The 26,506-nt window shown below is 40.7% G+C and overlaps 1 protein-coding gene and 6 non-coding genes across 7 annotated transcripts; 6 read left to right on the top strand and 1 right to left on the bottom strand.

Annotated features, from left to right (window-relative positions):
* Positions 1 to 311: 311 nt before the first annotated feature.
* TRNAP-AGG (transfer RNA proline (anticodon AGG)) lies at positions 312 to 383 on the top strand. The gene has a single exon. It is a non-coding gene; the product is annotated as a tRNA-Pro (tRNA).
* Positions 384 to 1,726: 1,343 nt separating this feature from the next.
* TRNAK-CUU (transfer RNA lysine (anticodon CUU)) lies at positions 1,727 to 1,799 on the top strand. Its single transcript has one exon. It is a non-coding gene; the product is annotated as a tRNA-Lys (tRNA).
* Positions 1,800 to 7,544: 5,745 nt separating this feature from the next.
* On the top strand, positions 7,545 to 7,640 carry TRNAY-GUA (transfer RNA tyrosine (anticodon GUA)). Its single transcript has 2 exons — positions 7,545 to 7,581; positions 7,605 to 7,640. It is a non-coding gene; the product is annotated as a tRNA-Tyr (tRNA).
* Positions 7,641 to 9,053: 1,413 nt separating this feature from the next.
* TRNAA-AGC (transfer RNA alanine (anticodon AGC)) lies at positions 9,054 to 9,126 on the bottom strand. The gene has a single exon. It is a non-coding gene; the product is annotated as a tRNA-Ala (tRNA).
* Positions 9,127 to 12,451: 3,325 nt separating this feature from the next.
* Positions 12,452 to 12,539, top strand: TRNAY-GUA (transfer RNA tyrosine (anticodon GUA)). The gene is given in 2 exon segments: positions 12,452 to 12,488; positions 12,504 to 12,539. It is a non-coding gene; the product is annotated as a tRNA-Tyr (tRNA).
* A 451-nt stretch (positions 12,540 to 12,990) lies between these two features.
* TRNAY-GUA (transfer RNA tyrosine (anticodon GUA)) lies at positions 12,991 to 13,081 on the top strand. The gene is given in 2 exon segments: positions 12,991 to 13,027; positions 13,046 to 13,081. It is a non-coding gene; the product is annotated as a tRNA-Tyr (tRNA).
* Positions 13,082 to 14,159: 1,078 nt separating this feature from the next.
* ABT1 (activator of basal transcription 1) lies at positions 14,160 to 16,101 on the top strand. Its single transcript, XM_060163483.1, has 3 exons — positions 14,160 to 14,459; positions 15,144 to 15,349; positions 15,506 to 16,101. Exons 1-3 carry the CDS (start codon positions 14,219 to 14,221, stop codon positions 15,884 to 15,886), a joined length of 828 nt encoding a protein of 275 aa, XP_060019466.1. The 5' UTR covers positions 14,160 to 14,218; the 3' UTR covers positions 15,887 to 16,101.
* Positions 16,102 to 26,506: the final 10,405 nt, after the last annotated feature.

The following is a 26,506-nucleotide window of genomic DNA, read 5'->3' as shown; positions in this document are numbered from 1 at the left end:
GGAAGACTACAGGTTTCTTTATTTTAAATAAACGCCACCGTTGTTTCTTACAAAGGGTGGATCAGCGATCTCTGAGAAATAAGGCTTTATACAGACCAATCTTCGAAGGATTCTGTTGCGGGGAAATCCAGGGAACTTCTGAGCCAAGTCGATCTGGTTTTAAAACTAGGAAGGGAGGGTAGCAGGGAGACAGAAACAAAGAGAAACAGAGACGGAAAAAAATGTTATATATCCAAGTAGGAAAGAAAAACGGAGTAAATATTTAGGAGAAGTAAATATTTAATCTGTTTAGAAAAATCATTTTTGCAGGTGGCTCGTTGGTCTAGGGGTATGATTCTCGCTTAGGGTGCGAGAGGTCCCGGGTTCAAATCCCGGACGAGCCCAGGTTTTGCGGCCTACACCCGCTGTTGAATTTTTTATTAAACTCACTCAAAAGAAATTGGTACATTTGCTGTTAAATTAAACTGCTATATTTTCATGTAGAAATATGTAGGCTGTATATGCACTTGATTCCAATAAGTAACTAGATAACTCTTCTAGTTAAGAGAGACAAGTACTTTTCAGTTTTGGCTCTTACTCAGTTTTGCATCAGCTCTAAATTGACTCTTGCAAAGGCCAAGGTTTCTGGTTATTCTAGAAGTTCGACTCCACGGTTGTGGTTATATGAAATGTATAGGAAACAACATTGTAAAGCAACTATACTCCAATAAAAGTTAATTTTAAAAAATCCAGGTAATAAACATTATATTTTTAAAATTAAAAAAATAGTATAGGAAGACGATGGTCATATCTCAATTCAATGTCACCCATCATTCATTCATCACATCAAAGAAATGGGTTCAAATGGAAAAATCAAATATTGACCTATAGAGTTGGGGTGCTGGAAACCTTTGTACAAGTTATTTCGGCTTTCCTCGTTGCGTATTCTTCCATCATTCAGGAATAGGGGCTCTGCTTCATTATTGAGAAGGGGGACTTTTTCTCTTTTCCCGGAGCATACTGTTGGTACACTCTTTAAACAGATATTTGTTTAGCATCTATTATAATCAATGAGCTTTTGCAGTCTGTGATAAACAAAATACACAAAAATCACTGGATCCTATATTCCAGTGGTTGTCAAATATTTTATATTAAAACGCAGTTGCAACACCCCTTCCCGCCTCCCTTTTTTGTGTGTGCAAGCCCTGATTGTGGAGAAGGACAATAAATGAACAAGAACAAGCGGCCTGAAAAGGAGGGAGAAAACCGCAGGGAATTCCTTTAGGACCACATTTACACAGCGTGGCAAGAGGGGCCAGAGTTGACAGGTGATAGAAACAGGAGAGGAATGTCTCAGTGGGTTACGGAGAAGGCCCAGTGCAATGTTTTGGTTCGAGGACCTGACCTTTGGGACTGAGCTTGGAGCCACATTGGCAACCAGGCCTGGAGCTCTGGGAATGCCAGAGCTGGGCTCACCCTTAGAGCGTTCAGAGATTCCGACTCTTGGATTCCGGAAGGATCTTGTGGTCTATCAAGACATGTTGGTGAGAATGAGGCGAAGAGGGAAGATGTAGTGAAAGCGAATGGAATGCATGCCAATAATTTCAGACAATGCTTACATTCTTTGCGTTTCACGTCATCTTATATAACAAAAACAGTCAAAATATCTAGAATCCTATTAATCCCTGTCAGTCCAGGAAGAATTTTATAGTCTCTTAATTCACTGAAGAAAGCTCACGTGCGGAGTGCCCGGCTAGCTCAGTCGGTAGAGCATGAGACTCTTAATCTCAGGGTCGTGGGTTCGAGCCCCACGTTGGGCGAGTAATCTCTGTACCTTTTGCTCGCAGCTACATTTCTGCACCTTCCTCTAATCTCCAAAACAAAGTGCCTCACCGTTGTCAAACGAGAAATTTTAGAAAGTATTGAATTGCGGAATCCCGGTGACCAGCTGTGGTTTACTGGCTCTGTTGAACTATTCCGGCCAGCTCTATGACTCCGGCAGCGTTAAGCCTCATCGCCCCCTGGCGGCAACGCACTTCTCTGGCTTATTAGAGCTTTTGTTTGGGTAACTAGAGATAACATGGTCTCTGGCAGGGCAGTTAGGCTCCTGGGATGATTCTGAAGCACTATCCCCACCGAAAAGGGTTTAGGATGCAGGGATGTTGGAAAACGTAGTATGAAGGTGGAGACGATCCAAACAAAGGAAACAGTTTGATGGGCAGAGGCTCAGAAGCAGCAATGTCCATGGAGAGTTTTGAGAATGGTGACAACTTTCTGGCCCAAGCAAGTGTCATTATGTAATAATGGGAGACAGATTTTCTATTACCACTACCTCATACACCCTTTCAGTTCCTGATCAACTACACCTAAACAGCACAATGGGCCTCCTTTTAGATAGTGCTGTTTCCAACCTTTCTTCCCTTCCTTCGGCAAGTAAAAGAACCAACCAACCCACAACAGGTTGCAACTGCCTGCAAAATAAAATCTAAAGACTTAAGCCTGGTTTTTATAGTCCAAATTGCATTTCTGCCATTCTCTCTTGAATGGGAGTGTGAAGGATATAGTCAAGAATAACTTTAAAGTCAGAATACCAGCTTTATAAATTTATACTAAGAAAAAAAACTAAGTGGCCCAGTGTGTTTTTATTGGCCCTCAAATTTGGCAAGGCAAAATTCATACGAAAGGTTGCCTAGTGTATAATCAGAGCAAAACGAGTTAGATGTTAAAAATATTTATGTCGCTTTGAAAACCTGATAATGCTGTCTACACCCATTGAGACCAAGAGCCCCAGAACTATCAATATTGTATTGAAAGAATGCCCACTTCTGAGCATGCTGGAGACAGGACAATTTACCACTCTCCATCCTCCCCCATCCACACCTTCCTTTTTTCTTTACTCAGGAACCTGAATATTGTTAATATATCCCTTGCTCCATGTGATGTTATATTCCATTTTAAAACTATTCCGTATTTTACCTATTTAGATGAATAGCACCTATGGTTGGGCACATGGAATCACATGTTTTAAACTAGGTAGACTCCCTACAATTTGGAAGTATTGTCAGTATATACACGATGAAACCGAGAATCATGAGTCAACTTAAAATGGATGGACAAGAAACAACTTTCCTAGAAGAGTACACTGGGCCTTGACTGTTTTCCAGGTCTCAAGACATCTTTCAAATTAATTGATGAACGTATTTTTATTAAGCGCCTTTCCCCTGTTGGATACTTAAAATGAAAATATGCATATAACATGGGCCGTGCCTTCAAGAAGGCTATCATTTACTTACTGGGTGAATGTAACTGACTCAAGTGAAAATTAAATTCTCAGTTGTATTTTAACTGTCTAGCATTAGGAAATGAAGGTGCTCGGAGTGACTGTTTTAAAAAATAGGTGATGGTGACAGAAACGGAGTTAAGAAATTACCAGCGTTTATCCAGTAAAATCAAAGGAACAGAGGCCCTGTATCTGACTCATATGAATATTCTACTTACTAGAGAGAACAATCCTTGAAGATTTACAGACTCCATGTTGTGGGTATTAAGCCCTAAGTCTTATTGTAAAGCCTGGACTCTTGATCACCCAGCAGCATCAACTTAATGTTTCGGTTTCCTGGTATGATGAAAACTATAAAGGGATGTCCTAGGTAGAGAACAAGTATTGCTGGTGTTAATAAGCCACATGTCCTCTTGTCAATTAACTTAATGGATTTCTTGTTTATAAGCATTTTTTGAGTTGCTTGGAACAGACTGCTTTTTCCCATTCTTATGGCCCTTTGGCTATATTGTTAAAATTGAGTTGACTTACTTAAAAATTGCATTTCTGAACTCAAGGCCTGTGCCAACATCTCCAAGGCCAAGGCCATCCTGAGCTTGGTCCTGAGCACAAGCTAACCTAACTCCTTAGACATAACACTTCAACTGCAAAGGAGTCCTTGATTAAAGGTGGTTAAAAAGGGCACAGGTTGGGGGCTGGTGTCTTAGTCTGCTTGGGCTACCAGAACAAAATACCACAGACTGGGTGGCTTAAACTGAAAAATTTTTATTTTCTTGCAGTTCTAGAGGCTGAGGAATCCATGATTAAGGCACTAACTGATTCAATTTCTGGTGAGAGCTCTCTTCTTGGCTTGTAGAGGGCTGCATTCTTGCCACGTCCTCAGTGGAAGAAAGAGGGAGGGAGCTTCCAGATGTCTTTTCTTTTAAGAACACCAATCCAACCTCAATTACTTCCTTATTCCAAATACTGCCACACTGTGGGGTGGGTGTTAAGGTTTCAACATAAAAGTTTGGAGGGGACAATATTCAGTCTACAGTAGGGGGGACAAAAAAAGCAAATCACACTATGACATTTTGGAATTCAGGAATTTGACACACAGTAACCTCTCACATATTTGTTGAAAGAATAACTTTAGTTGTATTGCCTTTAGGATACTTAATCTTTTATATAGATAACATTGTTTAATAAATCTTATCAAATTAACTAAAAAAAAACTTAGTGGCTTTTCCTTAGGACAGATAATCTGAAAGCAGAGTCCACAGACTCTCTATTCATAACTAGAGCTTGACTGATACTGGCCTGAGCCAGATATGAAAGAAAAGCCAGAGGTCAGTAATTTGGAGGTTGCCTACAAGAACATGTTAGCCTACAGTTAGGTCTGAACTTGGGAGGACAGTCTCTGGAGGAAAAGCAAAGGCAGACACAACTACAATTTTGTGAATACACAGGTCTGTTCAGAGAAGGTTATCAACAGCAAATTGTATAGTCAGGTGTGCTTCAGGAAGTCTTGGTAGTTGAGAAGAGTAAACAAGAGACAGAAGTCAGGGCCTTAATCCTGTTCCAGAGCGGACTTGGAAAGCTGGGGTCATAGGTAAAGGGAAAAGGAAGTATTCTACACAAGAGTATTATCTGCACCAGCAGCCCAAGGTGACAATAGCTCAGGCATTCCAGAAACAAGCCAGTATTATTTTTTGAACATGAAATAAAGAGGAAAATATATGTATGCCAGAACATATTTTCATAATCAGCTGGATTCCAGAGTTCAGAGCCCTAGGACTTTTTCTAAAAGATAAATGTTTACATCAGCAGAATACACTTTTATTATATAGTATGGTCTAAACTACCAACAAGAGAGGTCCCACTAACTTAACTACCAAGCCTTTTGAGTCAGAGCCTTCAAAGCTGAAAATCTTTACCTCCATGATTGACTCAAACTTACTGTTTGAGCTTTTCAATTTGACACCTTTTGGGGACAGAGTTTATCTTATTTGCCTCTGTGTGTTCCCAGCACTTAGCATGGTGACTGGAATAGTCAGTGCTCAATGCATGTTTGTGAATATTAAAGGTCACTGTTGTGTATACGTTACCGAGTTCAAGTTCGCACTGCTTACCGCATGACAGGTCAATAAATTGAGAGACAAGTTTTGGGGGCACGGAACAGTGACTTTATTCGGAAAGCCAGGCGTCAGATAACATGGTGATCTAGCGTCCCAGAGTACCATCTTATCAGGGGCTGGACGCTAGTTTCTTTTATAGAACAGAGAGAGGGAGGGGATGAGGAAGTAAAGTAAAAAGGCTTTAAGTCTTACAAAAGACCTCCCGGTTTTGGCCCATCATCGGGGAGGGGATGCGTTAATTTCTGCTTTTCTGCAGCCATTCACAGGTGGGCAGGGGCAGAGTGTTTCCCTGTGGGCTGAACAAAGGCACTTTAATTTAACATTCAGGCAGAGAGGCAGGGTTCCCGGAGGCAGGCCATTATGTATGCCTAGAGCTATAGACCGAACAAAAGCAATGGAAAGCAAAGGTCCGGCAGACCGAGAAGGTGGAAGACAAACGTCCTCAAGAACCATCTTGCCTGGCTTTGGATGCTAGTTTCTTTTATGGAAAAAAGAGGGGGAGGTGAGGAGATAAAGTAAAAAAGGCGATAAGTTGTTGCAAATATTTCCTGGTTCTGGCCAGACTCGGGAGGGGATATGTTAATTTCTTCTTTCCTGCAGCCATTCACAGGGAGGCTAGGTCAGGATGTTTCCCTGGGAGCTAAGCAAAGGTATTTTTAGCTTAACCCCTCAGGCATGGGAGGCAGGGTTCCTTGAGACGGGCCATTATGTATACTTTAAGCCTTAGGCAACGTCCCTCTAGTGATTAATTTATAGCAAAACTAATAGAATGCAAAGGTTAAAGAAAAAGAAACATATCCAGTATAGAGTCATATTTGTTCTTCCCTATTGTGGGATTCGAAATTCATCTCCCACCTGCATCTAAGAATACTGAGGAAGGCGAAAACGAAAGGAACACCAAAACTTTCCTACTTCTTATATTTTCACAGTTATATTTTATTGTGTAAATATATGGAAAAGAAGGCTAGATATATATGGAAGAACCAGACGTGATTCTTGACCTACGAGAATTCAGGTTATTCACATACACACACACTCCTCAGAATCCCTCAAATCTGCTTGTTCTTTTCTCAAGGCTCCTTAAGGCCTGTCTAGCTTTCTGTCTGTCTGAATCTTCTATAATGTGGAGTGGGAGAAAAGGAAGGAAGGAATGGATCCTTTTTGTAAAAGCGTATTTTTACAAAATGGATAGTACTAAATACATTTATAAAATAGGATAACTTATTCAGTCAATTGGGGTTGGGAAGGAGATAAAATTTTATATTTAATTTATTCAGACTAGCCCCCCTCAAAACAGATGTTTCATGAAGACTTGAGGAGCTAAATGGCTAAATTAAGGGATTAACAACTTGCTTTTAATTCCAATTCAGAAAAAAAAAAATCTTGAGCCATAGAGGAGTGAACACTGGTCTCAATGTTCCACTTGCACAAGGGGGATCGTTTGTCCTATGTGTATGGCTCCGCAGTATGACAATGTAATGATTTTTAGTGGAACGTGAAGAACAAAGATTCCTGATGTCTTGCCACCTCAAGTGGATTTCACTTACATGAGAGTAATAGCCATTCTGAGCTTCACAGAAAATTAGACTGTCACAGAAAATTAGACTAGGCTCACACTTTGTAAAATTAGTGTTTGAATGACATTACTTTCTACCTTGTTAAGATAATTTAAAAAATATTTTAGCTTCCCATCGACAGGTTTTTTTCTGAGTTTAGAATTAGTGTGTTCGTCCGGTTTATCTACAGGGACTAAATGTCAATTAAGAACGTCTTAGTATGGTTTTGAAGAGTTTAACCCTGTGCTTGTTTTCTTCCTCCTCCTCCTCCTGTTAATTATCTGTTAAAATTGCAGATTAAAGTACTTCAAATTTTATCTAAGATTGGTTATTTAAATTCATTCATCACAGTAAAAGACACTCATTGCTAAATTTTTGTCAGTTCCTCATACCTCATTATTTTATTTTCTTCTTGCAAACCAGTGGGTGCTAGCGTTTTCTCCTTGGTCCAGGGCAGTGGTCCTGTGAAGGAGTGCTGGGTTACCAAAAAAACGTGGAGGCCACTAGAGCAGACCTAATAAACAGCACTAGTGAGTAAAACAATAAGCACCAATGGCTCTCCAACCTCGTGCAGAGATGGCATGCTCTGCGGGGAAAACACATACAGTGATTCCTTCGATAGCTCAGTTGGTAGAGCGGAGGACTGTAGTGAGTATATTCCTTAACTCAGGCATCCTTAGGTCGCTGGTTCGAATCCGGCTCGAAGGAGTTCACGTTTTGCGTCTGCTTTTTTCACCCTCACCCTTAAGAAGGTTTATCTCAGCTATATATATCCTTGCTGTGCATCTTTTTAAGAGTAATCTCAGTGTGCAACGAATCTAATTTGTTTAATTATTATTCTCCGTAATAATTCCTAATACGCGATCAAACTTCAGGCTCATAGTTCATAAAGGGCCCGTGCCGCAAAAAAGTCCCGAGCCCCAAGCAGGCGGATCAGAGGTGAGCCCCCTAAGCAAGGGATCCAGTGACAAGTCTCCGCCACCCTACCGGGCATCCCAAGACTAGGAGAGGGGCGGCCTGCTAGGAACATAGCTGACCAAAGGTTAGTAACTGGTTGGGCACGGGCGCCCTCTCGTGGTATTAGAGTCCTGAGTCTCTCCGAAGGTTTTTTTTTTGTTTGTTTTTTTCCCAGGTGGACGCTCAACTACTGGCAGTCGCCCACAGACACTGGGGCACTACTCCCACTTCTCCGTTTAATTATGTAAAAGTGATTCTCAACCCTGGCGCAGAAAAGTGGGTGGATGTCAGAATCACCTGGGACTATTTTACAAAGCGCCTTTAGTTGCGGCACTTTGAAGGTGGGACCCAGGCATTGGTAGTTTTAACAGCTCCCAGGTGATTTTAATGTGTTGCAAGGTTTGAGAACCACTGCAGAAGAGAAAAATTTTAGAATTAAAAATAAAAGACAAGGGGAAAGTTGATAGAATTTTCTACCCACTTTGGTCTAAACTGGTAGCTCCCTTGCTCTTTGAAAGCGACTTGAGGGCAAAAGAGTAAACAAGAAAAATTGTCCAATTTTCAAAGATAACATGGGCCTTGGTTGCAAATTTTATTAGATAGTCCTGGACTGAGCGTCTTATCAACGCACCATAGATTCCAACCCAAACATGTTCTCCACTGCAATTTCCCTCCCATAATTGGGCCATATTCTGCAATATTCCAGTATCAATTGGCAGTAGCGGCCCCACCACCCCGTAGAAACAGCCAGATGACTCCAAAAGAGGACGAGTGAATGTAAAAAAACCAAATCTCAAACATACCTACATATTTTTGGCTCTTCAAAATTTCATTAAGAAATAGAAATTATTTGTTCCAGTTGTAAGAACTTGAGGTGGCCCTCAATAGGTCATACATGTGGGAAATAGATTCTGAGGATAAAAATGTAATATTAATGCATAAATAATTGAAATGTAGATTTGTAAATCCACCTGGCAGAGACCAATATTCAAATCTTCGAAAGGCGAGAGAAATCTCTAAGAATCCAACCTTCCCTATCCTGTCACTGGAGAGAAGGGAGAGGCCATCAATTAGGAATTGGGCCCTTATGTGGTAACGTTGGAGCAAGGTGTTCATTTACAGAAGCATGGAATTAAAGGCCAAAGAGTAGGCGGAACATAAAGCTGGAGAATGCGGGCATCGATCCCGCTACCTCTCGCATGCTAAGCGAGCGCTCTACCACTTGAGCTAATTCCCCTCGCTGCTAGATGCTTCTGCCTCCCATACTTTAATATCCGAATGTAATTCAGAACTCGTGGCCACCTTGGTATCTAGTTGGCGTTAGACAATAGGACAAAGTACGGGTTATCAAACAGCCCCTGGGGCGCCACCTATAATCTGTTCTACGGTACTGGATCCTGTTGAGAGAAGACTGCAGAGTGCAGGTGGACCAGGGCGTGGAATCCATAGAAACACCTGTCTTCGAAATTGGGCAAGAGTTTAACACTGGAATCATATCTACGGAAACCGGGGACCGGAAGGAAATTGTAGGTGCATCCAGGAGGGCAAATCAAGTTTCTCAGGCAATGAGACTAGGCTTTTGGCCATCCCAATAGTTCCTGCCAATCCCCGCACTCCTAAATTTTCCACCAATTGATTCTGCTAGTACCAGAAACAGATTCTCCAGAGTTCCTACGAATGTTCCCTAATCTGCTTTCTGTCTGGCTTTTTTTATAGATAAAAATCACCGTCGGTGGACACAAGGTCACGAGGGGGTGTGCGTCCCAGTTATTTTCTCCCTTCATTCCGGCTTCGTAGTCCCGATTTCGATCAAGGGTGTACAAGTTATTTTTCTAAGGTAAACACTAATAGAAGTGAATATAATCATGGCTGCATGCTTAGATCTGGATTCCTTGCAAAAAACCGAAAGTAGTAGTTGCCTCTTTTTCTTCTGGGCCTGTGGAGTACTAGGTACCAGGTACTGTGCTTAGGTGCTCGGTACTTCACAGAGCTAGTTCTTCAGAGGAGAACTCTTGAGCATTGCCGGAGACCCATCACTTGCAGGAAAGCCATGTGAAGACCCTTCCCGTCAACTGGTTCTTTGTCTGAAATTCCATCATTAGAAACATTTTTTCTTTTTGGTTTAATGTTATTTTCTAGTCTCAATGAAATTGGAACAAAGTGATGAAATGGAGATGAAACATTTTACTTAAGAAAGTGACTCTATGTCCCTATGCTGTGCAGGCATGCTGTGCAGGCCTTTCCAGGACCCTTTTAATGCCCTTAATGCTTGCTCTTCTCTTCTTTTTCATTGCAGTCAGGGATGACAAACAAAGTGAATAACTTTCTGTGGGAAGAAATCCTCCACCTTCCTGCACCCCCTCCATTTGAGACAAAAGAGTTCAAAACTCAGATGTTCTAAGTGGGTGTGTAGAAACCACCATTCATCTCAAAACTTGGCTCAAGGTCAGCCTTGCCTTGATTCTCTCCACCGACTGGGTATTCTCTCCTCACTTCTCCTTGGACAGAATTTACCCAGCTACAGAAGTCAATTTGGCCTCCACTCATTTTTTTTCTCCATTTATTTTCCATGATTCTATTAGAGGTGCAAGTGTGGAACTGGAGTGAAAGAAAGTGGACTAATTCCATAGCTCAGATCCATGGATTAAGCTTTGGGATGACTGACTGTGAACTGGGAGCAACTGGGGGCTTTCAACCATGAGCTGGGAGTTCTAGTTTCCAGTACATTGGATTAGGTATTAAAATTTCAACAGCTTAGCTTGCACAGAGGTAAAATGAAGATCAAAAATAATATCTTAAAATTCACATGGAAGTTTTCCCAGTTGTTAAACTACTGACTCAACTTTAAGCTCACTGTTCTGGACTGCATTGTGTTCTTCCAAAATCCAAATGTGACTGTATTCAAAATTGGAAAGTAATTAAGGTTAATGCAGTCCTTAGGGTGGGGTCCTGATCCCATAGGATTACTATTCTCATAATGGGAAACACCAGAGAGTTCTCTCAAGTCAGGAAGAGAGCTCTCACTGGGAATTAAAAGGCTGTCATCTTGATCTTAGACATCCCAGCCTCCAGAACAGTGAGAAAATAAATTTCTGTTATTTAATCCACCTAGTCTGTGGTATTTTGTCACATCAGCCAGGGCAGACTAAGACACTCATCCTTCTTTAATCTGCCTTGTGATAAAGGAGGTAAACCACACGGCTCCATATTAGGCTTTGCCAAAAAGGAAGCTAGAGGGAGAATGCAAGGTTGGAGGAGGAAGAGGAAAGGTGGACTTGTCTTTTCTGTTTCCTTTTGGAGAGCTTCCTGTTCCTCTAAGTATCATCCCAGGAAGACTTCTGCATCCCAAGAGACGACAATTCTGTAGCAGCAACTGAATCCAGCACCATGCTGAAATTTTACACTTGTTGGCATCTCCGCTATTTTCCACCTTGTATTCAAGGCACAGATAGGAGGACACTTGACAATGAAAGAGAAACTCCACGTCCTACAGTCTCTCTTCTCCCGCTGCTAATTCTCTATTAGGTCAGGAACACTGAAAGTTGCTAGATGATATTTTCTTGGTTTGTCATGGAAAGGGATTTAATTACTGAGTTCAATATCGACTACGTCCTCTCAGTGCCCCTAATAGAATGCATTGGCAATTGCCATTTGAAAAAAATTTTCGGAATTCTTTTTAATAGTATCATTTTGTAGAAATAATAGTTTTGTATAAATTTGTAGAAATAAGCACAGATATTTTATAGAGAAATACACTTAATCTTTTCCTTAAGCCTATTTCCAAAGAAAGCCTTTTCTCTCCAGATAATTTAGTGTATTCTCCATTTGTGTATATTTCTGCTTTAGGCACAAGTGTAAGGCAATCTCTGTTGAACCTCGATGTTTGATGATTTTCTTTGAAAAAAGAATATATTTGCATTTAAATTTTAGGGGTTTTTGTTTCACTTTAATTGCTCCACAAAAATTATGCAATATAATATGAACCACCCAAATTATTTATCCAAGTAAGAAAATTCACACACACACACACTCCACATATTTCATCATTAGAGCTATGAATACACACGATTTCCCATTAGATTTTCAGAAAGGAGAATCACAATGATACCAAAATGCACTGGATATGCTCTGTTCACAACTTTGGGATCCTCTTCAACCCAAATGTCTGTGTTTACGTAATTATATCATTTATCGAGCCAACCTAGACACTTTTGAGAGAAAAAGGAGAAAGTAATTATAGGGGACAGCAGGAAATCGGGCGTAATCCAGGGAATTCACCCTAGGTATATAATGCTTAGGGAGGAGGGCATGGGATACCGGTAGGGTTTTTGTTTTGAGATATACACAGAACAATATCCTAACGTCTTAAATGTACAACTCAATGGATCTTACATGTTTATTAAACCCAGGAAACCAACTACCCGGATCATGACATAGAACCCATTCAGTGCCTTAAAAGACTACTTAAATTTGATTATACTTTCAAAAGTGAATATGATCAAAGCGGAAACCATCTGGATAGACATTAGGATTGAGATTCTAAAATAATGGCCATAAGTGGTCCTTCGATAGCTCAGTTGGTAGAGCGGAGGACTGTAGGTACAACACTTAGATATCCTCAGGTCGCTGGTTCGAATCCGGCTCGAAGGATGAGAATTTTGAAAATTGTAGACCGAAACAAATCAAACATACACATAGAGTGAGTGAACTCCTTCCGGTCCAAAAGAATAAACTGGACAGTAACTCCGCTTCAAGATAATAGCTCCCTCTTCAACCCATTTAGGAAAACCCTTTCATTTATGGCTCACTTCTGATTGAGAGAGGAGGCGCTAAGCTGATGAGACAGCAGGAGTGTCAAGAGTGATGGTCCTATCTGTATTGTATCCAAGGGCACAGGATAATGAATTAAAGCACAACTCTTTATTGTTCAAGGGAATTAATTTTTTAGTATACTCCTATAATCACTACCCATATCAGTTTTAGAATATTTCTAGCACCCTTCATGTTTGCTTCTACTTTTGAAATAAACTTATAGTCAAAACAAAACTACAGGATTGAGTAAAGATTATTTAAAGTATTCTAAGACTCCTTTCTTAAAGACCCTTCGATAGCTCAGTTGGTAGAGCGGAGGACTGTAGGTGTTTGATCTTTGAGTCATCCTTAGGTCGCTGGTTCGAATCCGGCTCGAAGGATTCCGTTTTTGAAAGGTTGTCATTGACACTGCAGGCCTGAACACGATAGAAAAATTGAACAGTGAACAGTTATTTGTGCTCAGATCTTGTAGGAATGAGTGTATAAACACACAAACGATCCTCAGGTACGCCTAAGAGCCTGTCAACAAAGGTTGCTTCAGCGAGACAGAAGGTGAGTCAGAGTGTCCTCTTGCGGTGACCATTTCTTCGGTACCTTTAATTCAAAATAACGAGTACGCCATTGAGGCATATTTTTGGGTGGCCTACCCTGGACCCCAACACTGTGAAAACAAGTCCTGGAGAGAATAAAGCTCGCGGTACAGGCAGTCGCCTAAATCAGGGCCAGGTATACATTTGACAATAGGTATTTGTAACATAAGTATAAATACGAATCCATGTATCAACACAAATGTAAAACAGGCGCCAAATAAGTTTTTAAAAGAAGTAATTGTCAAACATTAAAATTTTTTAGACATTTTATTCACAAAATCAAATTTTAAATTAATAGTTTAAACTAAAATTTTTTAACTAAATGAAAAGGTCACAGAAGAAATTTTCAAAAATTAAATCTCAACTAAATTTCCAAAACTTATATTTGCAAAGTTAAATTACATTTTCGAAACTTAAAATATTCAAATCTCTAAGTTAAATTTTGAAAAATAATTAAAATTTCAAACTTAATTTAAAAATTGAAATTTAAGTAACCTTTAGAAGTTGAGCCATCCCCCAACCTTGAGTCTCACCCGAGTCCCTTGGGTAAAATGCTATTTTGACCGCTAGAACACAAAGAAACCTCCCTTCACTCCCAAAATAGTTCTCCAAAATTTCCGGAAGAGCCAGCTTCATCCCGTCCTTTTGCATCTCACCGAGGAGTGCTATAGGGTAAGTTATACTTGGAGCTCTACCTCTCCGGTTCTGCCTCATCAGCTCAAGTTCTCTAACGCTTTGAATCTCCCGGCAGACCCGGGACCCACTTCCGCTCTCTCCTCTAGGCCTAGACTCGCGGACACCGCCCAATCTTGTCCTTTCCTTTGTCGTCACCCGGACCGACCCCGCCCCCTCGACACAGGCAGTCGCACAAGGTGTGCGTCAGAGGCGCGGCGCTTTACGGCTGCCCTGCTTTACCTACCCGCAAGCATGGAGGCAGAGAAATCCGAGAAGGGAGCCGCTGAGCTGGAACCTCTGGAAGGGAGTGATCAGAAATCAGAGGCAGAGGAGGAACAGGAGGAATCCGAAGGGGCGGCTGGCGGCAGCAAGAAACGGGTAGTGCCAGGTATTGTGTACCTGGGCCACATACCGCCCCGCTTTAGGCCTTTGCACGTACGGAACCTTCTCAGCGCCTACGGCGAGGTCGGGCGCGTTTTTTTCCAGCCGGAAGGTAAGTGCTCAGGCCTTGGCGGTGAGGGTAGGAGGGTGATGCTCGCTGGCAGTGAGCACGCAATGCATGTCCTGTTGCCTCAGCTTGCCCTGGTCCGAGGCGCTAACGGAGCCGGGGACCCGCGTCCGGCTTCTTTGGTAAATCGGTAGCGCGCATGTCTTTTAGGAGGCGGCGATGGGATGTGGATAGCGCAGTATATACCTCGCTGAGCCTTAGTTCTCGGATAGCTAATTTTTGGATTTTAACTTCGGCTCCGCTCGCCCATCTTTCCTGAGCCGAATTTACCAGTTTGTTAAATGGGTACAGCCTGAATTAAAATCTCAGTGGTTTTCCCATAAAACTGAACGTATCTCTTTGTCATCGCGGCCCAGTTCTAGAGAAGGTTTATGATCGGCCGTCCCCAGCTCGCATACAGACAGACACTAATTGGAATTGGGGTTGGGGGCCTGTGCGGGTTTTAAAGAGAGCGTTTAGGGCAGACCTGATAAAGGAGTTAACATTTGAGGAAAGGATTGAGTTAGACAAGGGGAAAAGGGTGGACTTTGCAGTTATCCGCTTCCGGGCAAAGAAGTTGAGGTGGGACTCTGGCCTGAGGGAAGGTTTGGAGAATTCGGCGAATGGGAGGTGCTGTTGAGTGGGTGCTGTATTGGCCTCCTTGACCACTGCTCTGTCTTTGCTTCGCAGACGGGTTCGTGAGGCGCAAGAAGAAGGCAGCGGCAGCCCACGCTGCGGGAGGAAAAAAGCGGTCCAAGTACAGCAAGGACTACACCGAGGGCTGGGTGGAGTTCCGGGACAAGCGAGTAGCCAAGCGTGTGGCGGCCAGTCTTCACAACACGCCCATGGGCTCCCGCAGGCGCAGCCCCTTCCGTTATGACCTGTGGAACCTCAGGGTGAGGGGATCGGCTTGTCTGCCACACCGCTCAGCCTTCCGTCTTCCCAGCCCCAGCCGGCGCACCCCTGTCACCTCTTGTTGGCCCCGGCCCCCCCATCTCCTCTCCATCCCAGATCTGCCCTCCTCAGATCTTTTCTTGTTTTCCCTTCCGCAGTACCTGCACCGTTTTACCTGGTCCCACCTCAGCGAGCATCTTGCTTTTGAGCGCCAGGTACGCAGGCAGCGCCTGAGGGCTGAGGTTGCCCAGGCCAAGCGTGAGACTGACTTCTATCTTCGAAGCGTGGAGCGCGGACAGCGTTTCCTTGCCGCTGATGGGGACTCTACCCGCCCGAACGTCTCCTGGGCCTTTGCCCAGCGTCCTACTGAACAGGAGCTGAGGGCCCGGAAGGCAGCTCGGCCAGGAGGACGTGAACGGGCTCGCCTGGCCAACGCTCAGGACCAGGCCCGCTCCAACAGAGGGCTTCTTGCCAAGATCTTTGGATCCCCCACCCCCTCAGCGAGCATGGAGGACTCCTCACTGGTCAGGAACTCTTGAGGGGCAGGGAGGCCCCTTCCACCTCCTAGCCCAGCCCAGCGTCCTATCTACCTGATAATGACTACCCAGGCAGACATTTTATTGTGTTTCTCAAACCAGGAGTGAGTGCTCAGACATAAAAGTTTTGAAGGCCTCTCCTTCCCCCTCCAATTCCTGTACATGCCTCGCTGAGGCACTTAATTCTTACTAGCATGATTATGACTACTGCACATGTCTGTTTTGCCTTGTTTGATTCTTGGCGACCTGCCTCCTGCCCACTGGGGCCCTCTAAAAATCCTGCTTTCTGGCCCCAGGAAGAGCCTTTACTTTGAACTAGACTGATAATGGCTAGTCCAGACAGCTGTTTACCCACCACATTACTGGGCATCAGCAACATCCTTTTTATTTACAGAAGATTAATAAGGATAGGGCTTAATGGGTTAGAGTGGCTTGGGAGCCACCTTCCAAATGTATTTATAGAAAAGAAAAAATATATATATATTTTATATGCCTTTATAGTTTATGGGGGGTGGGGATGGTCATTGGATAAGTTCCAACTTCTGTCTGTGTCCCATTCACTCACCTTCACTCCATCTCCTGGTCTCAGACCCTCCCACTCCCCCCGAATTCAACCTGGACCCTTTTCTATGTATCTAATCAATTTCTTAGGCCATGTTATTAATAGTTATCTAATGCAGCATTTACTAAGTCATTGTATGAGGACACAGAGCGGACCCTTGGGCCTCGGACCGGTATTGGCAGCACAGCAGGAGGTAAGCGGTGGGCAAGAGAGCAAAGCTTCATCTGGCTCTCCCCATCACGCGCATTGCCGCCTGAACCATTCCCGCACCCCACCTGGCCCCTGTCCATGGGAAAATTGTCTTTCACGGAACCGGTCCCTGATGCCAAAAAGGTTGGGGACCGCTGTTACAGACCACTTAAAAAAAGATAAATGTTTAAGAAATAAATGCACAGAAGTACTACAGGCATCATGGTAGATGTGTATAAGGGGTAGAGTGGGGCCATGGGAAGACACGGGTGACTCCATCTGCATGTGTAGTCGGGGAGGTCTCCTGACTTTAAGAATGAGGAATATGTGGACTCTTATCGTCTATCTGGGCAGAGCCCAGACTCCTCTCTCAATTGTCCTGTTATTCCCGGCTGGAGTATCCCTCCACAAGGAAGGAACGAACTCAAACCGTTTGCCCTGGGGGCCCATCTGTCTCCTGCCTCAGGGTGACTAGACTCAAAATACCAAAAGAGAAAAATCTCTTTTTCTCAAGAAATTGGCCACAAGAGAAAGGGTTAACCTGTATTTGAAACAGCTTCCATGATGAATATTTTCTTTATCTAGAACCACAATAAGTTATAAATGTTAAATATCTGGGACAGTTACTTATTCACTGTCCACTCTGTGTGGTACCCTGGTAAACCAACATACACGATACGGTCAGGACTGGAAAAGGATGAGCAGAGACTTTGCAGTCAGGTGGCATTAATCACACTCAAGCTCCACCACTACCAACGTGCATGTCCTCTGACAAGTTATTTCTACGTGCTTCATTTTATTTCCTTCACATAGTAGAAATAACTTTTTAAGTTGTGATTATTAAACAAGATATCAATGCAAACCACAGCATCTGGACAGGGCATCTGACTTCTCAAGAAACATAACCTATTATTAGGATTATATCCATAAATTTATCATATGTCAGTATGTAGTGAATTCTGTGACAGATGAAGAGAGCATTTTGAATGTCATTGCCTATATAGTAAAGTAAAATAACTAATATTCTGTTGTTTCCAAGAGATACTAACTTTTGCATTTATGTAATCTTATCTGTACACCAAACTTAGAGACTAAACAGGACTACTACTTATACAATTACATAGATGATGAACTTCCAGTTCAGAATAATTGGTAAATAACTGCATGTAATTTATACATCATGAAGAGATGATTTAATTGTGGATGAGGAAGTAAAAAAATCAAAATTATGATTTATTTCAGTCTGAAAGGGCAGTTCTTGAGATTTCCCTACCCAGAGGAGGATTTAACTGAAGCTTAAGTCCATTAGAAGGACCTAGCAGTTTTTTATTCACCATTGTATATTCTTTTTTTCTTAAAGCGGGCCCCTCAATGTCTTAGAAGTTTCAAGCCCAGCCAGAATTGGCCTATCCTTGCTCTCATCCCTTCATTGGTAGAAGGCCTATGCGATTCTATCATCCAGAGACTGTCTGCATCTCCTGCCTTAATGTTGGGCTGTGGCAAGTGACCCATCATTGCACTGTGGGTATCATTTGCAAACAGTATCTTTTCTGTTTTCTCCTACTCTCGTCCTCCCTGCTCTGGAGATTCATGTCCACTCTAGACTGCCCTTCCTCCAAATTTTGTGGTGAAATTAGCATCTGTGTGTGTGGTTTGTGGGAGGAGACTATGAGGGCTATAATGTGCTTTGATCTAGTCTACTTGGACACTAGTACTAATTAAGAACACTGATCAAATCCATATTTAGCCTTTTGCTTTTTCTGGAATACAGTAGGTTTTAGATCCAGAGCCTTCATGATGATAACGTGATGGTATATTTACTTTTAACCTAATAACACTTCAATTTTACTGTAGTATTTTATGCTGAATAAAATTCAAATGAAATCAACTGTGCAGATTATTTCAATAAAAATACACAAATTAATGTCTTGATTAAATTAATTCAATCAGTATTCACTCAGTTAATACTTAATAAAACTTTTACCATGTTCAGAAAATTATTTTGGAAACATCAAATAATCAATATCCCTATTTACTAATGATAGCATTAGCTAACCATGAGTTTTACTTTTCAGATATCTATGCAAAATTATTTTCTAAGTAAGTTATTAGAAAAATAGACAAGTTTATAAAACTTGTGTTTTATAAGTGTTACCAAAAATACGGAGTTCTCATCTTAATACAATCAATGAAGATACAAATTTCAAATTCTTGGTTTTTATTAATCAGGGTATTTCAACTATCTCTAGAGTTGTCTGCTATTCTCCCATATTATCTGTTTTAACTTTAATTTTTAAAAAGGCTGTAATTAAAATGCACATTTTAAAATGGAAATTCTCATATCTTGTTCCCCACAGGTATACAGTTTTAAATAATTTGTTTATTTCACCCGCTGGTTACAGCCATAATAATACACTTTTCCTCATGTCAGACTTGACATGAAAGTCACTAATTTATGTCTTTTACAACAAGTAACAGTTGTTGGCCAGGATGTGGAGAAAAGGGAACTCTCGTGCACTGTTGTTGGGATTGTCAGTTGGTGCAGGCACTATAGATAGCAGTATGGAAGTTCCTCAAAAAATTAAAAATAGAACTGCGATATGATCAGTCATATTCTATTACATTTGATTCTATTGATTTGAATCTAATCCAAAAAGTTATATGACCCCGATGTTCACTGCAGCATTATTTACAGTATCAAAGATATGGAAGCAACTGAAATGTCCATCCACAGATGACTGGATAAAGAAGATGTGGCATACATATGCAATGGAGTGTTAGCCTTAAAAAAACCCCCGAAACCTTGCCATTTGCAACAACATGGATGGATCTTGAGGGTAGTATGCTAAGTGAAATTAACAGTGAAAGACAAACATTGCACGCTTTCACTTACATATAGAATCTAGAAAACAAAACAAATTGAAAACAAACAGATACAGAGAAAAAAAATGGATGGTTGCCAGATGGGAGGACGTGGGGACTGGGTGAAATAGGTGAAGGGGAATAAGAGGTAAAAACCTCCATTTACAAAATAAATAAGCCGCGGGGATACAATATACAGCATAAGGAATATGGACAGTAATATTGTAATAACTCTGTATGTGGACAGATGGTTAGAGACATCTTGGTGATCGTTTCATAATGTATGCAAATGTCAAATCACTGTGTAGTACACCTGAAACTAATAATATTGTATATCAACTATATTTCAATAGCCATTTCTTTATTCTGTCTTCTGAAAATAGTTATAACCATAGTGTCCCTTAATTCTTTAACTGTACATCTCAATAATCATAAATGCTAATTTTGGTTTCTTCACTCCTTTCTATTCCCAAAGACCCACACAGTCATACAAATTTGTTATTAAAACTCTCATTCATACAAGTGCATCTGTTTTTATACCCCAAATCCACAATCCTAATCCTCATATGTTGATAGTTACTATACAAGCTAATTAACCCTTATTTCTGAAGATCCTTAAGTTTCCAGCTCATCCTTTACATATATATTAGTGGCCATTACTGTACTTCAAAAAACTACAGAAACTTCAACCTAACATTCAGCGTGTTCAAAGATGTAATCAACTTACTAAATTGAGTTTAATTTTCCATAGGAATATTGTACCTCATTCAGTCGGCATATTTCCTATTCTTGATACGTGTTAAGTAACAGTATCGAAACGTTGAAATAAGGCAAAAAGGCAGTTGGCATTGCTTTTCAATATCATACAAAGGCATTGTTTAACAGACTCTCCCAAGAATTATTTAATACAGGGAATGTACCTGTGTTTGTCTATGTGTTTATGTGTGTGTGTGTGTGTGACTATTCCTGGGAACATGCAGTGTTTCTTCATCCCTTCCAACGATAAGAATTTCTGATCTAAAACTAATCTTTAAAATTTGTTAGAGAGCTTAAAGTAACAGCTGATTAAAACTTCTCTGTATTGTCACACCTGCAAAACTATATCTTGCAGCAACACTAGTGGTCAAAAAACTTGTGGTTCAGTAATTTTCAAGAACATCTTAGACTGTCTTTAGTTCTACAAATAGTAATACAAAGGGTTTTATATAGTAATACACCTAAAATCTTAAATTGTGTTGGTTCAATCTTTTGTATTTTACTTTCTTTTGCACAAAAGAAAATCCACATCCAAATGCTTGCAAAATGCTTTCTGCTATATAATCCTGAATTAAGGGCCCACGTGTCATTGATCATTACAAACAATGTATCATTAAACACTATATGGCTATACCTAATTACTTCATTAGAGTACAGAATGAGATTGAGCTTACCTGTATTCCTAGTTCCAAGAGGAGAACCTTCCAAGTATAAATTAAATACATATATACATAAACGGAAAATTGGAGAGAGGAGGAACAGAGAAAAACCTCTGTTGAGGAAGATGACTGAATTAGTTTAAATTTTGAGCAAAAATGACACTTGCAAGGGATAAGAGACAGAGGAGAAACCACATGGAGAGGACAGATAAAAATCTGGACATGGTCCGGGCATACCAAGTATGAAGAGGTCAATTCCTCTGTGGATGCCAGACTAACTTGTATTTTCTCTTAGTTATAACACAGCATCCTCCTGCAGAACACAGTAAAAAGCCTGCCCCAGGACAGATGGAAAGTACTCATTTAGTGCCGTGATTCTCACAGTGCGATCCCCCAACAAAGTAGCATCAACATCCCCTGGGAACTTGCAGGAAATGCACATTTCCAGGCACCACCTCTGACCTACTGAATCAGAAATATGTTTTAACAAGCCTCCAGGTGATTTGAATGCTGGCTACTGTTTGAGAACCACTGCTGTAGTCCATCTTCCTGCTTTCGAAGAGGACCCTCTCATGGTATTCCATATAGAGAAAAGCTAGTACCTATTGGAAACACAGGGCTACTTCTGAAAATTTCCTCTGCCTCTCCCAGTAACATTGTTAAATTTTCAATAAAGTAAATCCTTTACTTCCCCTCACGTGGATACAATATTCTCTGCTTGCTTTTTTTTTTAGTACCATTGAGTTATGTCATTCTCCTTGTCAGAGACCTCCACAGGCTCCAAACTGTCAGAAAATCAAATGACAACTATTTCTTTTGGGGTTCAGGATACTGCACAAGAGGTTACTCCCACCATCTCAAGAGGTTTCTCCTCATTGTTTTTCAACACAAACCCTGAGAATTCTACCCTTTCATCCCCAAATATTTTCTAATATGAGGTCTTGGCTCAGGTTAGTTCCCTCATGAAGAAGAAGCTTTGTTCTCCAACTCACCCCAACATTTTTAGTTCGTTCCTTCATTCCAGCTCTAGAACAACCACATCACCCTCATGAACTCTATTTCATTTTAATAGATCATATGCTCCCCATTCACTAACTTCAGTCATATGGTCTCTTCTACTGCTCTTGGAGCAGAGTGCTGAACTGGGATTTTGAGATCAGATGGGTCTGTGATTGAATCACTGCTCTACTGCCAACAGTGATATTCTCAAGAATCCTCTTTAAAAAAAATTCTATAGTGAGACCAATATCATCCCTCAGCGTTGTTGCAAATAAAACTCAGCATAAAGCTTAATCCAAAACATACGAACTCAGAAAATATAAGCTTCAACCATCTTATTACCGTTATCATACTTTTGGTATTTAATCATATTGTATTAGTTTGCTAGACTGCCATAACAAGGTACCAAAAACCAGGAGGACTTAAACAATCAAAACTTCCTGTCTCACAGTTCTGAAAGCCAGAAGTGTCAAATCAAGGTGTCAGCAAGACTGGTTCCTTCTGAGTGCTGCAAGGAAGAATCAGTTCCATGCCTCTCACCTAGCTTCTGGTGGCTGCTGGCAACCTTTGGCATTCCCTGGCTAGTAGAAAATAACCCTGATGTGTCCTTCATCTTCGCATGGCAATCTTGCTGTTTTGTGTCTGTTTCCAAATTTCCTCTTTTTATAAGGACACTTGTCATCTGGATTAACACTCACCCTATTGACCTTATTTTAACTTGATTACCTCTGTAAGGAGGTCACATTTTGAGGTACTGGGACTTCAACATATAAATTTTGAGGGACATAATGCAATCCATAAAACATATATTAATTCCCATTTTTATTTTCCTATTATTTTTTATAATGACTTATTCTCTAGAGTATAGGCCACTAAAAGATAATGTCATTTTAAAAAGTACTACGTTAATCAAACAGAACTTTGCTTTACACAGAGTTGAATATGTTCTTCTTAGGGGAAAAAAAGTGTAGATTTAATGAAATAGATCCATGAAGAGATTCTCTGAATGAGTTTTAAAGTTGTGTACATTATAGAACAGTCAAATCATAATGCCTTACATTCACATAATATTCTTTAAAAAGAACCCAAGACCTAGACAAGACTAATATTTCTCAACTTTTAAATATGGGATGAATTAAGGTAGGCCAAGTTAAGATGAAAATATACCTACTGCTTTGGAAGTATCTAAAACAGTATAGGTTGTCATCCATTTCTGCCTCCTTGAAACCATGAAGGTGCTAGAAATTTTGAAATTTAAACTTCTTTTTCCAATCTTACCTTCTGGTGTTTCCCAAGAAGAAACAATAGCACTGACTGAGTAAATAAAAAGGCTTAAATTCCTAGGATTTTTTCCCCTAGTTAAATTTCTTAGTCCACAGGGGTTTAGTCTCTTGCCTTTAATTCCACTGGTGAAGTTATCTTCAATTTTTTCCAAGGTCATCAAGGTAATTGCTTCTGTTCCCAGCATAAGCTTTGTTTTTTAATACCAGGTAGTAGAGAATGATCTGTTTCTTCCATCATTAATAACACAGACTGCTTGAAATAGTCACCTAATGTCTGGCTTTAACATCTTCACAATATCTCCTGCCTCTGCCTGAGTGGTTCTCAAACTTAGATACTTACTAGAATCTTCTGAGGAGATGATTCAAAAATGTTTTCTAGTACCTGACCTTTCTGGACTCACTGAATCAGAATCTCTTCGGAAGAAACCAGGCATTGCTATGTTAACAATCTTCCCAGTTGATTCTATTGTGCAGGCTCTCTTCTTCCAAAGTTAACAATGACATCTTGGTCCCTGGATTTCATTGTTCTCTATCCCATGGAAAAACTTGTTCAATAAGCTTTTTTCGTTCACCCTATTTTCTTTGTCAGTTGACACTTTTAGATTAAGCTACTAATAAGCCTCAAACATGCTTGTTCTTCATTAAACAGCTTTCATATAATGCATAGGCTTGCTGCCAGTGATATTTTACTTTACTATGGTTGAGAAAAAGAGAATTATTTACTAACTCAGAGTCTGAGATGATTGCTGAGTTGATGAGGGATATTCCCTTCTGTACCACTTTTTTATTATTTTGGGGGGAATATTTCAAATGTTCAATAATGGCCACAGATTGTCTTAAAATAGGCATCACCAGTCACTATTGGTCTCTTTTTCCTTATGACAGGAGTGATTCAAATATTGGGCCTTCACTCAACAGTCATTACGTTCTTAGTTCTCTCTTTGTATGGCTCCCATTAAAATTTCCTGCCTGACCCTAATTAGAAATCTTTCAAAGCTCAGATTCAAATGCCTGATACTTATCACAGTTGGACAGTTTGGGGATATGTGTTAGTTCTTCTGATGACTGGGAAATGTGGAGTCCTATCATTTCCATGAGAAGGACCCATGGGAGGAGAAGTCCAGTAAACACTCAGAAGCCCCAGTAACACTATGAGTAGGAATAGTTGGAGAGCTCCTCCCTATAAGTGCCAAATGAGGGATAGATGGAGCCTTACCAAAACTCTACCTACCTTACTTCATCTCAGTCCCCAAATCCACTAAGCTACTTTGTAGCTGATTTAGAGTACTGAGCAAGTTGCTGTGTAACTGGCCTTTATGATACCAGATCCAATGGTGCATCAAGGGTCCGTGTTAAATAGAGATGCTCTATGGAGCCTCTGTCAATTCACAGGAAAAGAATACCTGAGAAAAAGCTCCTCACTCTTTACTGGGCTTTGTAGAGACTTAATGCTGCACAATGGGATACAAAGGAGGGCCATGTGACCTGAACTTCCTTTTAGATATTGAGTATCGTCTGACTCACAATCCATAAAATTGTGCAAGCCCAGTAGAGTCCTTCATCCATGGATATCTTCCATAGTCACTTCCGGTCATCAGAGAACAGATACCAGAGAGCCTTCCAAGGATGTATGAGTTCCATATAAATTCATATTTTGTACAGATATTTATATTCAGATATTTAGATTTGAGTATCTAGAAAGCAATATGAAACACAGTACAAGTACAGAAAGCACAGTAAACAAAAAACAAGTATGTTCAGTGGATAGCAAGGAAAACTGCCTAACTAGATAAGACATTATGGAATATATGAAAATGTTTTCAGTTATAAGCAATAGAAACCCAACTCAATAAGACGTAATCAAAAAGGATTTCTTTTTTCTCATATAATTGGAAGGCAGTAGCTCACTTCAGCCATGGTTCTTGACCCATCTCTTGGCAATTCTCTCAGCTCTGCTTTCCCCAGAGCCGGATCAACCATGCCTGTGGAATGAGTGGGGAGGAGTTTATATAAGATTTTTCCTTTAGTCTAATTGGGCCAACATAGTTTATGTGGCCACCTTAGACCCATAATGCTAATTAGGATAATGCAAGGTGTTAAATTAGCTTAAACTTGGGCTCACAAACCAAAGGAAATGGTATTTCATGCTTGAAGTTGCCCTCGATTCATCAAACCACACTCCTGCCGCACAACGGATGAGGGTGAAATGTCAGCTCTAGATTAATTTCAGAAAATATATCTAAAAAGGGATCAAATTTTAGCCTCCTTAAAAGCTAGGTTAGAAAACGTACAGTTGATGCTATACATAATGGAAAGTAATCTATTTAAGGTTGCATAAGACAGTGTAAAAGGCAGGTAAACCTACTGAACTGAGTAGGATGGAGAGAAACAGGATAATAGAGATTATTGTAAAAATCAAAACTAATAAGTTTCTGGACTAGAGTGGTTATAATAAGAATGCAAATGAAGCAATAAGGGTGAGAGACATGAAGAAAGTATAACAGGATCTGGTGACAGTGGAGAGAAAAGAGTCAAAGATGATACCCTGGCTCAGCAAAGGTGGTGCTATCAATCTTAATGGAAAAATTGGGACATGGGTCAGTGGTTGGAAATGGAAATGAGCTGGATTTTACATGGTTTGAGTCTTTAAGAGAAATGACTCAGGATGTTGGAAAATTAAAATTAGCTCTTATGGGAATGAGAATTTGGAGGTTATTTACACCTGAGTAAAAGACATACAATACAGATGAATACATTTTCTAAGAAAAAGCAGGTAATCAGCCCCTATGCTTTATAAGATTAGGAAAAAAGCGGCCAACATAGGCGTCAACAGAAAGAAATGTCAGAAAGACAGGGTGAGTATCAGTACTATACTGTATTGCTAAGGACACAAAAAAGAGGCAGGCAACTGATGTGCGGTGTTGGAGAGCACATCATCCACTTTGGTTCAAAGGTCGCTAATGATCTTTGAGAGAATACCTAGGTAGGAAATTGTGTAAAGCCAGATTATAGCATGATAGGAAATGAACACTTAGAAACGGAGGCAGTATAGATTTTAAGCTGGTGAATTCTGGAAGGGGGGAAATTAAGAGAAACACTAGCCTATTAAGGGCAATCTAAAGTTTAAAAAAAAAAAGGGAATGAAAGGGCATCTATACATATTTGAAGACATGAGGGAAAATCTCAATGAAGGAAATAAATGAAAAAATCTGGAGATAAATGAGGAAGGTTTCAGAGGTTGTTAAAGAGAATGTGCTTGGCATGTTAAAGGAGTCAGGATGTTTATTCCTTTGGGAGAAGAAAGGCAGGCTAA

This window comes from Lagenorhynchus albirostris, chromosome 10, assembly GCF_949774975.1.
Source record: "Lagenorhynchus albirostris chromosome 10, mLagAlb1.1, whole genome shotgun sequence".
Taxonomy (NCBI): domain Eukaryota; kingdom Metazoa; phylum Chordata; class Mammalia; order Artiodactyla; family Delphinidae; genus Lagenorhynchus; species Lagenorhynchus albirostris.
Note: the sequence above shows the minus strand (reverse complement) of the source record. Positions and strands in the feature narration are given on the sequence as shown.

What these genes read in the sequence shown, in the direction of transcription:
- ABT1 (XM_060163483.1), top strand. Translation starts at nt 14,219, where the DNA reads ATGGAGGCAGAGAAATCCGAGAAGGGAGCCGCTGAGCTGGAACCTCTG. An exon ending in CGTTTTTTTCCAGCCGGAAG is followed by an intron (nt 14,460 to 15,143) that starts GTAAGTGCTCAG and finishes TTTGCTTCGCAG; the next exon opens with ACGGGTTCGTGAGGCGCAAG. An exon ending in ATGACCTGTGGAACCTCAGG is followed by an intron (nt 15,350 to 15,505) that starts GTGAGGGGATCG and finishes TCCCTTCCGCAG; the next exon opens with TACCTGCACCGTTTTACCTG.